This window comes from Crocodylus porosus, unplaced genomic scaffold (assembly GCF_001723895.1).
Source record: "Crocodylus porosus isolate Cpor-Errol unplaced genomic scaffold, CroPor_comp1, whole genome shotgun sequence".
In the NCBI taxonomy this organism is placed as follows: Eukaryota; Metazoa; Chordata; order Crocodylia; family Crocodylidae; genus Crocodylus; species Crocodylus porosus.
In genome coordinates this window covers 92,388-102,744 of record NW_017728903.1, presented here as the reverse complement: position 1 = coordinate 102,744, position 10,357 = coordinate 92,388, and the positions used below count along the sequence as shown (strand labels likewise).

Sequence of the window (10,357 nt, the reverse complement as noted above, 5' to 3'; positions counted from 1 at the left end):
AGCGCTGGCACCGCCTTCTGCTGGGGTCTACGGTAGGGGTGGGGTCTGCCCGGTGAGTGCCCGCCCCGCCTCCGGCGCCAGGGTGACCGAGAAGGTCTGCAGCCACCGGCTGGGCAAAGAAGTGCGCGTCAAGGGCATGTATCCTGCCCCGGGGCCCGGCGCGAGCGGGTCGTAACCCTTCCTGCGTTGCTGGCGCGAGCCCGTCAAGGCCGTAGCTGTGCTCGCCGTGAGGTGTTGCGGGGTTGCTGCGAGAGGGAAATTTTTCATTAGAAACTGAAACAAAGACGGTGGTTTAGCACGTGTGGGAATACAGTGAAACCCTCCAGCAAATGTTGGAGTAAAGTGTTTTTCTAAGCTCCAGACTTGTTTGATTTTTGAATGTTTTGAAACTATAACTCTTCCTTTTGACTGGTATGAGATGAACCCATTGACAAAGCCCTATCTCAAGAGATCTTGAGGATATGCCTGCAATTCCTACCCATGCAAAATAAGGAGGTGTAAAGAGATGCACTGTGGTTCTGTCAGGTGCTTCAGGGGCTTTTTTGTGTTCTCTGCAATTAAATTATATTCTATTTTCCCTCTTTCTTGATCTTTTATTTTCTAGAGCTCCTTATATTTATCCTGTAGGTGAAATGAAGGTTGCTTGTCCCATAATAGCACCTAGGCTGCCTCTGCCCTCCCATGCTTTTTGGGTTCCACAATTGCCACTTATGGAAACATTTTGTTTATGAAATGATGGCCTTTGTATCTCAACTGCTCACTTTATTTTTTTTTTTAAAAAGTAACCACTATCAGGAAATCTATTGAACACACGACAGTAATTCCTTTAGTGGCTCCATTTCCTTTTATTGAATTTTGTCACAAACTTATGTGTTTTAACTGCCTCTCAAACACTTTTGCAGGTACACTATTTTCAAGGACTATGTATCACTGGGAATCTGTATTCTTAAGTGAGACTTTGTCCAGTCCATTGGCTATTGGTAGGCGACTGAGGGACATGCCCTGGGGTTCGGCCTGCCACAGACTCTGGGGGCCTTGGGTCCTGGTGGATACAGCGTTCAATGGTAGGAGGTTGAGAGAGGGGTGATACGGCCGTGGTCACTCCCTGGCTACTGTGCCCATTTGAACTGCCATGGTCCTGCCTCCTTTTCTACTGGCCCTGCTGCTGCCCTGTGCTGAAGGAGTGTCTGCCATGTGCCCTATTCCCTGTGCCGGAGGTAGAGGTAACCAAGCTGCTGCTATTGCCCTGTGCCCTGGCTGAATCTGGCCTGAAAGGAGCCCCATAGTCCAGATCTGGCTCAGTTTGACACCTCTGTTGCAGAGCTACTTACGGAAGGCAGCCACATCCTCCTCAGGCTGGACAAAAACAATGCCTGCTCTCATCAATGCAAGACCTGGAGTGAGACTTAATCACAATCTTCTCCTCTGACAGATTTTTAAGACTTGCCATGTTGGAACTGACTCTTTTGAACAACACACTTTTGCAAGGCTGAAATGGCCACAAACGCAGGTGTTCCCCTGACCTGTTAGAAACCCAAGTCAACTGCTGTCACAGTTGAGTTGAAACCTCATGGCAAGAGGCAGGTTTGCAGATTTGAAAGTATTTTTATTTTAAAGGTAAAATAAAAGTAACAAAATATTGATTACAATGTATTCAACAATGGTCTTTGCTTTCAGGCACAAAACTGTGCAGTGGTACCTTAACTTTGCTGATGTTAACACAGAGTTTTATAGCATCAGGTAATGAGCAGAGCGTAAAAATGAAAATGTGAAGAGGCATAAGGAGCTGGACACTGCTACATGACCCAGTAAACCAGGCCCTGTGTTTGACTTCTGGCTGCATAACACTGCTCCTATACACTACTGTAAGTGCTTTGATTCATCTGCAAGTCATATGCTGTTTAAGTTAAGGAAGGAGTTTGTCCAGAGGTTTCTACATCATGAAGAAAATAATTTAAAATCTTTCAGATATGATCTGACAACAAAGCTCTGTCAAGAAAGTATCAACTTTGTCAGCACAAACCCAGGGCAGAGTCCTGCGAGCCATTCCTTTCAGGCATGCTGTGGAACATGCATACAGGGCAGCTTCATGGCTCATTATTTTCAGCCAGAGCTAGGTTTTAGCTAGTGTCTCTGGTTTGGGACTGGCAGTCCCTCTTGGGCAAAGGGAGGATGGTTCACTTAGTCCAGTGGTTCTCAACCCATTTGCCATACTGGGCCAAACTTGCAGCTCTCAATGTCTGATGTGGGCCGGACCCCCAGCTATCAGAGCTACGAGGCCAGGGCTTAGCCCCCTGCCCCCCCACCCCCCAGCAGTGGCTGAAGAACTCAGTGAACAGTTGTTCAACGAGCCCCCTACATCAGAGGCGTACATCAAGGGCTTGGTGAATAACTGTTCAGGGCATCCTTGGGGAAAACTAGGAGTAATGGCCACAAACTCCTGGAAGATTGTTTCAGGCTCAACATTAGGAAAAACTACTTCACAACTAGGGTGTCCACACTGGAATAAGCTCCCTCCAGAGGTGGTGCAATCACCTACCCTGGAATTCTTCAAGAGGAGACTGGACAGTCACCTTGCTGGGATCACCTGACCCCCATTGTCTGTCCTGCTTGGCGCAGGGGGCTGGACCTGATGATCTTCCAAGGTCCCTTCCAACCTTACAGTCTATGAATCTATGAGCCCCAGCTGCTGCTCATAGGCAGTAGCACTTGCTGGAGCTGGAGTGGAGTGTGGAGCCTGGCTCCCCTTTGCCCCCACCAGTGGCATAGCTGGGGCAGAGCCTGTTGGGGGTGGATGTGGGCTGCCTGCTGTAGGTGCAGGGCTCCCCACCCTGCTGCCCTTCCCCTGGGGCCTTTGTGACCCAGTGGACAGAATCTGCCACCAGCAGGCAGGGATGCTCAGTCCTGCTGCCAGGAGCCCCACCCTGGCCACACTGCCATGACAATATGTCTCCTGCTTACCTGGCAACAGTAGCGGTGTGAAGTTGTGTTCCCCACTGCTGCTGGGTGGGCAGGGACACCTTGCCGTGGCTGGTGTAGGGCTCCTGGCAGCAGCAAGCCTCCTCACCACACTGTGTGAGAGGGCAGCAGGGTGAGGAGCCCCAAGCCTGCAGCAGGCAGCCCATATCCACCCCTGCCTCGTGTACAAATCTAGGGGGCATGTGCCCCCCCCATTCCTCCCTCCCTGAGAGTATGTGCAATGGTGGGGAGCCAGCCCCCCTGTCGCACCCTGGATGAGCCGACTATGGCTCTGTCCCACTCTCCAGCCAGGTCCTGCAGCCACACATTCCAGCCCCGGGTCCCATGCACCACTCTAGCAGGACAGTGACCCCAGCCTCAGCCCTGCCCCCTCTCTCTCACTGTGGGGGCCTCAACCTGTTCCTCCCCCCTGCACAGACTTACCTGGAGGGATCTGCTCTCCATGCTGCTTGGCTGCCATGTGCATGTGTGCCCCCTATCACTCTCCTCCCGCTCCCCCCAGCCCTAAGCAGCCCCTTGCAGACTAGAACTCTGGCAGCATGCAAGGGGAAACCCTCCCCGTTTCCTGAATTTTTCTCCCTGGCTCACAAAATACAGGCAAAGTTTACTTTTTAACAGGATGTTACATGGACCACAGCAGCATGCTGACTGGGCCACATGCAGCCCGCAGGTTGTGAACCACTGACTTCGTCCCTTTACTATCACTCAGGTGAGCTGCTGCATGACACTTAATGCAAAAAAGAGACTCAACCATGAAGAAAGGCCCTAGGTTGCCAACTACAAATCTAAAACAGCCCCATACTGAATCAGTCTAATAAGCTCAGCAAGTATCAGTGTCCCTTTAATATTTTCTTGGTACAGGAAAGGGAAGGAGTCACTTTAGAACTGAATTTTCCAGTGATCCGTTTTCATGTTTTACAGGCCACCAAAATGGCCCTTGCCTTCAATGCTTGACTCCCTGTTGCAGCACCTGGAGAAATCTGGCCACTACGTATCTGAGACTAGAAGCACACCTTTCTCAAAAGCAAGCATTTCAGGGGGCTGAAAAACAGCAATTTGGCAAATTTGCTTGAATTTTACGTATTGCCTGGTCATCAAAAGAAATCCCACTTAAATTGAGATTCCTTAGCTGGGGCAGTGCCTGACCCACAGTGACAATGGCATCACAGGAAACCTTAGCACAGGATGCAAGGCAGAGGGTTTCCAGGTACTTCAAGGGCGCTAAGCAAGCAAGGCCAGCATCAGTCAGAGATGGAGCATCGCTGAACTCCAGAGTGCGGAGCCGTTTCATGTAGTGCCCAATGAAGTGAGTGGCAAAGTCTGTCAGGATGCACTGGCGCAGCGTGAGGTGCTCCAAAGCCTCCAGGTGTGGCGCGGCTCTCTGAAGCCCTGCATCTGTCACCCGGTAGGTTCCACAGAGGGTCAATGTCTGCAGGCGAGTCTGAGAAGAGACGTCCAGCAGATGCCAATCAGAAAAGGAAGGGACTTCGTAAACGAAGAGATGCTTCAGCTGTGGTGGGGCACTAGTGCTGTCTGGACCTGTAGCTCGCCGGAACCACATCCCAGGGATCTCACAGCGGCTCAGCTCCAAGGTCATCAAAGAAGAGGGCATAAAGTCGTAAGGAAGCCGCCGGAGGTCGGCACACACCAGGCACAGCCTCTGGAGGCCAGGACACTGCTTTCCCAGGGCCTGCAGCAGTGCTGGGGAGAGGAACTCCTGCTTCCTCGAAGAGCAAAGGGTTCCTCTCACCTTCAGTGTCCTCACATTATTGCGCAGGTGATGCCGCAACAGGTGCCACAGGATCCTGGAACTGATCTGATTGCAAAAAAGCCAGCACCAGAGCTCTTTACGCATGGATAGAGACATTGGTACAGCAGCACAAGGCCCCAACACCCTCATCCACCTCTCCCATCGTCCTCAAACAAATGATATCCCTTTTTGCCCAGACTGCTGTAGATCCTGGCACTGCTGTCCACCAATATACTGGCTCATACACTCCAGCAGGGCTGGAATGCTGCCACTTCACATCAAAGTGCAGCATCCACCCTCCTTGTTATGCTATTAATGCCATCCAAAGACTGATCTGCTCCTTATGGTGTCTCTCTCTTTGCATGAAATTTTGGCCTTCTCTGCACAGCCCCCTGCTCCTGCCAGTCAATACAAGAGCTGCCTTGGCTGTTTGAACTGGCTTATTGGTGCCTCTCTTCCGCCCTCACTTGCCTATGCACTCTCAGGCCTATCTAACACATATCAGGAACACGGGCCTCCTGCACACAGAGCAACAGTTAGCACCTTCCATTGATAGAGGGGGCTATTAGGTATGTGTCCACTAAATTCAGGGAACAAATGAAATACCAAACAGGGACAAGAGAGGAGGTCAAAGGTTCAAAATGAGGGGGAACGCCAAATGGAGCATACCAGCCAGTGTGCACTGGCCCTCAAATTAGTCCAAGGAGCCAGTGGACACTGCCCAGTGATACTGTGCATGGAGATGTGAGTGTATGAGGGACAGGAAAGCGGCACTGCAGTCGTTGGGGGTCCTCCCAGCTGGAGCCTGCTTCCTGACCAAATGTACTGTGATCTTAACCAGTGCTGCCTCAGGTCAGGTGCCAGCTGCAGGCACTGCTCTGGCTTGACTCTGCCTGCAGGGTTACTATGTCAGCCCCACACAGCTGCCTCAGGGGACAAACGTGTGTGCATGGGGGGAGGGGGAGGCAGTACCTCATAGGGCGTTAGATCCACATGTCTCCAGAGCACCTTGTCCTGCACCAGACGGCGCCAGCGCCTGCAGACCCTGGGGGCAGAGCAAGAGGCCAGGTGATGATTTCTGCTGCAAAAGGAGAAGTGTGTGGGGGGGGCAGATGTGGGGCCTAGGCCCTGCAGGACGTGGGAGGAGCCGCAGCCTTGTGAGCCGAGGGGTTCAGGGCTCCGCAGGAACCGGGCCTAGGGGAGGTGCTCAGCAGAGCGGGGGAGGAGATAAAGCTGGGGTGGGCACTGCAGGGGTAGGGACGTGATGGGCTGAAACACCAAGGGACGGGGGGAAGGCAGTGCAGGAGCAGGATGGGCTGAACCACCGCAAGGGCTAGGGGCGCTGCAGGGACGGGATGGACTGAGCCACCCCGAGGGGGGGGGGGGTCGCACCTGGCCCCGCGCAGCCGTTCCCTCAGCGGCAGCTGCGAGAGAATCTCCAGGAGTAGCGAGTCCGGCAGCGCGTCTAGGCTCGGCCGCCCTAGCGCCGCCGCCATACCCAGCACCCACTTCCGCTTCCGGGGCATGACCTCCATTTCGCGTTGTGTGCGTTTGCTTCCGGGTCACTGCAGGCCTCACCCTCTCCCGGCAGCGCGGTCTCAACTGCGGTAGTGAGCGCCCTCGAGCTCGCACGGGTGCGCCCCGGCCCCGTAGGCGGCAGCAGGATGATCGAGGTGGTCTGCAACGACCGGCTGGGCAAGAAAGTGCGCGTCAAGTGCAAGTATCCTGTCCTGGGGCCAGGCCTGGCTGTCTGCCGGCCCGGTGCGAGCGGGGGCTGGCGTGTGTGAGGGGTGGGGTAGGAGTGTCCCTGTCCCTGTCCCTGTCCCTGTGGCTGCCGGGTCCCAGGAACTTCCCTTAACCGTGGCGCCCAGCACAGAGGACAGCATCCGTGACCTGAAAAAACTCATTGCGGCTCAGACTGGGACCCGCTGGGACAAGATTGTGCTGAAGAAATGGTGAGTGCGGGGCTGGGTCAGGTTTCGGGGTGTGAAAGGGCTGGCGGCCCAAGGGCTCCTGGCAGCCACCAGGTTTGGCCCCAGAAAGTAAGTTCAGCCCTTTGTCCTCTCCAGGGAGGTCACCCAAGTCCTGGGTATTCTCTGATGAGCCCCAGGTTTGATTCAGTCCTTAACTGTAACCATTTCTTTGTGTCACTGGCTGCAGCTGCTCCCCCAGAAGCGCGTGTCTATCAAGGCCGTGGGCTGTGACATGTTTGGGGAGGAGGAGGTTACTGTGAGGGAGATTTTTTTATTAGAAGTTGAAACAGAAATGATGGCTTAAGAGGAGTGGAAATACAGTTAAAACCTTTTGTAAATGATGGATTGAAGTTTTTCTGTACCCTGAACTACAGCTCTTTGTATATATCCTGTAAGTAAAATGAAGGTTTCTTGTACTGTAACAGCACCTAGGGTGTCTCTTCCCTCCCATGCTTTTTGGGTTTGATGATTACTGACTATGAAAACATTTTGCTTATGAAACTATGGCCTGCATATCTCAACTGCTCATTTTTTATTAAAAAAGTAATTGTTATTGGGAAATATTGATAATACAACAGTAGTTCCTTTATTGGCTCCATTTCCTTTTTTTTGAACCGTGTAACAAGCTTAGGTGTGTTAACTTCCTTTCAAACTCTTGCAGGTACACCATTTTCAAGGACCATGTTTCACTGGGAGACTGTATCCTTAAGTATCAGAGTGGTTTAGGTAAAATGCATTTTAAAGACATCAGCATCCTTTAAAGCAAGCCTTTTAGAAAATAGGTGTCACTCTCTAAGTACTTGAGAGAGAGAGACATTGCATGTAGATAGTCGGACAGTATCCCTTCCTTATCTGATATTGCTGCTTGTCGCTAGTGAGATGTCTTGCTTATGTCCTTAGGCACTGATTAACCATAATGGGTCAGTCATGTAGCAGGGTGGTGATTCTTTAGGAAAAGCTCTTGCGACAAACATAAAAACCCCTTTGGATTAATTTCCCAGTTTGTTGCTTCAGACATTAGCACTTACAAGCAGCACATGGGTCTCAGACTCTTTTTCATGAGGCCAGCAGTTTATCTGGGGATTTTAGAAGGGGTTGTGACAGGGAATAAGAAGAATCATGTTGCTGAGAACTTGTGCACTTATCTAAGAAGTTTCCTGCTGTTGTTGGTTTTTGAATAATTGGTCTGACAGAAGTCCACGTCTAACACCCTCTTTCTTTTTGTATTTAAATATATTTCCATGGGAATTCCCTTAACTTTCACTCTTCAGATGAAATCCATGATGGCATGAACCTGGAGCTCTACTATCAGTAGTTTGGACTTGAGCTGCAATTGTATATGGCAGGCAGCACACTTTCTGCTTTCTTTCTCTTAATATTAAACATGTCTATATATTTCCTTATTATAGTGTAAGGTGAAAGTGAAAAGCTCCAGCTGTGCGTATAGTTTAGTCAGAGCTATTTGGCTTTGGCAATAACACAGGCAGCAAACTTACAAGAAAATTGTTTATGTTCTTAAATTTGTGTTTGTAATAAATGTTTCCTGACAGTTGCAGTGTCCATGACTTTAAGACAGACAAAATCTCTTTCTTGAGCAAACCTAATTAACACAACTATTAGAAGGCAGCCTTGAGCTTTCTGAAATAACACAAAAACTGCTCTACTGCCATCTCCTAGGCTAGACTCATTTGTGGCGGAGAATTGAAAACCCAGAGCAAATGCATTTAATGTAACTTAGAAGCAGTCTAGTTTTTTTTGTTTGTTTGGGGGTTTTTTTGAGGGGTGGGCAGGGGAGTGGAGTGGTAACTTATTCTTAACAGAAACTTTAGTTCAGTGGTTAAGGTATGATCCAGACTGACAAATGCAAAAAGCAGTTCCCATTACATGCCTCTAATGAAGCTGCTGACCATTGTGTGTTATGCACTATTGTTTTTCAATAATACTCCAAGCAAAAAAAAAAATCCCACTCTGCACTGCTTATTTAACATGATTGATGTGAATTGCCTTGGGATCCCAGCCAAACCAACAAGATTGGGAGTGAGACTAGGATGAATGAGAGGAATCCATTAAAAAGCACTTTAAAAGGAGTATTTCAATGTGTGTGCAGACCCCAAAACCCACTCTCTCATTTTACTGAGCTTATTTCTGTGCTGCTCAGTAATGTGTGTCACGTGCAGTACAGCAGCTGCCTGCAGTTAATAAGCATGTTTAATCAGCTGAGATTGAAGTTCAGGGCAGCAGTAGGAGATGATTTTGTCTTTGATGTTTTCCAGAATTAAATGGCCAATGAGAGAAAGAAGTCTCTGTGCATTTCTGAGTCAGCCTAAGCACAGAGGCAGGGATGTTAAATGGGACTCTCTTCACAACAGCTGTTCTCTTTCTTATTTAAAGCTTTCCCTGACAAATATGGATGTTTATGGTGCCTTTTAAGTAATTTCTTTTCCTGTTGGTGAAAGTAGAGAGTCTTGGACTGCTTCAGAGTTCTTTTAACCAGAAGGCCCAGTGAGGCAAGCTTTCCTAATCATGGTATTCCTCAACCCTAACTTTTGGAGATGGGGTAAGCAGGAAGTTCAGGTATTCTTGTGAGATCAGCATAAGTGCAGCCTCCTGTGGACATGCAGCATTTGTTCAGTTGAAACAGAGGGGAAACCATCAAAATGCAAGTTTCTGCAGCTCCTCTCAACACAGAGAGCAGCCAGTTGGCTTCAGCCTGATCAATGCAGTGAATCAGAAGGTAATGTAAATTTGCACTTTGCATCTCATAGATTAAATCAGAGATCCATAAACTTTTGTAAGCTGCAGCTTGCTTCATCTCTTGCTGAGCAAAGCTTATATCTCTAATTTAGTCTGGGGAAGATGCAAACCTTCTGACCCCCCCACGCCTCTCCTAGAGAGAAAACGAGCAACAGGCTGGAGAAGGTCCTTCATGCCTGGTTTTTGAGCAGGAGCAGGAGCTAATAAGAGGTGACCCTCGGGACAGCCCGTTTTGCTCCTGTAGGCCCGGCTGGCACCTTGCTGAAGCCCACTGCTGCAAGACTCCCCTGCCTTCGCTTGGGTCTCACGTCGCGGCCCACCCGGGCGGCTTAGCGATGGAGCCTGGGCCACGAGAGGCGCCCCGACCAGGGCAGCAGGAGCGCCTGCTCCGTGACTCCGGGTCATTTGCATTTTGCAAGGACGGGCAATTAGCCTCCGGGGGGCACCCCTCCGCACTCCCGCGGTCAAAGGCACCCCCGACTGGCAACCGGGGTCCCTGGCAGCGCCTGCACTGAGGCCCCGAGGGCTCTCCGGCACCCCGCAGGAGTTCCGCAACGTCCCTTGTCCCTCCCCGGCCGCCATCGTTATTCGCGCTACCCGACCCTGAATCGCTTCCGGGATCATTGCGGCCTCACGCTCTGAGTCAATCAGGGCCGGGAGGGAGGGGAGTGTGTTCTTCACCAATAAGTGGCCTGGAGGCGGGACCACGATCCCCTCTGAGCCAATGGCCGTTCGCAGCATCCTGCGCCGGGGCCTTCCTCTAGCCAATGGGTGGTGGCGCGTGCAGCAGCGGGGAAGAGGCTGGGGGGAGGTGCCGCGCGCTGGGAAGATGGCGGAGGAGGAGAAGCTGCCCGCGGGCTGGGAGAAGCGCATGAGCCGCAGCTCAGGTACCGCGGCGCAG

At 51.1% G+C, this 10,357-nt stretch overlaps 3 protein-coding genes across 5 annotated transcripts in view; 2 read left to right on the top strand and 1 right to left on the bottom strand.

Annotated features, from left to right (window-relative positions):
• Positions 1-3,453: 3,453 nt before the first annotated feature.
• FBXL12 (F-box and leucine rich repeat protein 12) lies at positions 3,454-6,278 on the bottom strand. The gene is made up of 3 exons (XM_019556692.1): positions 6,122-6,278; positions 5,702-5,774; positions 3,454-4,795 (listed from the first exon to the last, which is right to left on the bottom strand). The coding sequence occupies exons 1-3, from the start codon at positions 6,262-6,264 to the stop codon at positions 4,013-4,015; spliced, it is 999 nt and encodes a 332-aa protein (XP_019412237.1). The 5' UTR covers positions 6,265-6,278; the 3' UTR covers positions 3,454-4,012.
• A 16-nt stretch (positions 6,279-6,294) lies between these two features.
• UBL5 (ubiquitin like 5) lies at positions 6,295-8,254 on the top strand. Its single transcript, XM_019556694.1, has 4 exons — positions 6,295-6,449; positions 6,601-6,684; positions 7,364-7,401; positions 7,974-8,254. Exons 1-4 carry the CDS (start codon positions 6,394-6,396, stop codon positions 8,015-8,017), a joined length of 222 nt encoding a protein of 73 aa, XP_019412239.1. The 5' UTR covers positions 6,295-6,393; the 3' UTR covers positions 8,018-8,254.
• A 1,982-nt stretch (positions 8,255-10,236) lies between these two features.
• PIN1 (peptidylprolyl cis/trans isomerase, NIMA-interacting 1) overlaps positions 10,237-10,357 on the top strand; it is a 32,754-nt gene continuing 32,633 nt past the window's right edge. For all 3 annotated transcript variants that reach the window (XM_019556690.1, XM_019556689.1, XM_019556691.1), the window contains exon 1: positions 10,237-10,343. In XM_019556690.1, the coding sequence (XP_019412235.1) occupies positions 10,286-10,343 (58 nt within the window). In that variant the 5' untranslated portion in view covers positions 10,237-10,285. The remainder of the gene's footprint in view (positions 10,344-10,357) is intronic.

Bases quoted from the DNA above. Each gene is read 5' to 3' on its own strand.
- FBXL12 (XM_019556692.1), bottom strand. From the start codon at position 6,264: ATGGAGGTCATGCCCCGGAAGCGGAAGTGGGTGCTGGGTATGGCGGCG. The intron at 5,775-6,121 runs GTGCGACCCCCC...CTCTGCCCCCAG, and splicing joins GAACGGCTGCGCGGGGCCAG to GGTCTGCAGGCGCTGGCGCC. The intron at 4,796-5,701 runs GTACTGCCTCCC...TTTTGCAATCAG, and splicing joins TGGATCTAACGCCCTATGAG to ATCAGTTCCAGGATCCTGTG.
- UBL5 (XM_019556694.1), top strand. From the start codon at position 6,394: ATGATCGAGGTGGTCTGCAACGACCGGCTGGGCAAGAAAGTGCGCGTC. The intron at 6,450-6,600 runs GTATCCTGTCCT...CGTGGCGCCCAG, and splicing joins AAAGTGCGCGTCAAGTGCAA to CACAGAGGACAGCATCCGTG. The intron at 7,402-7,973 runs GTATCCTTAAGT...TTCACTCTTCAG, and splicing joins CCATGTTTCACTGGGAGACT to ATGAAATCCATGATGGCATG.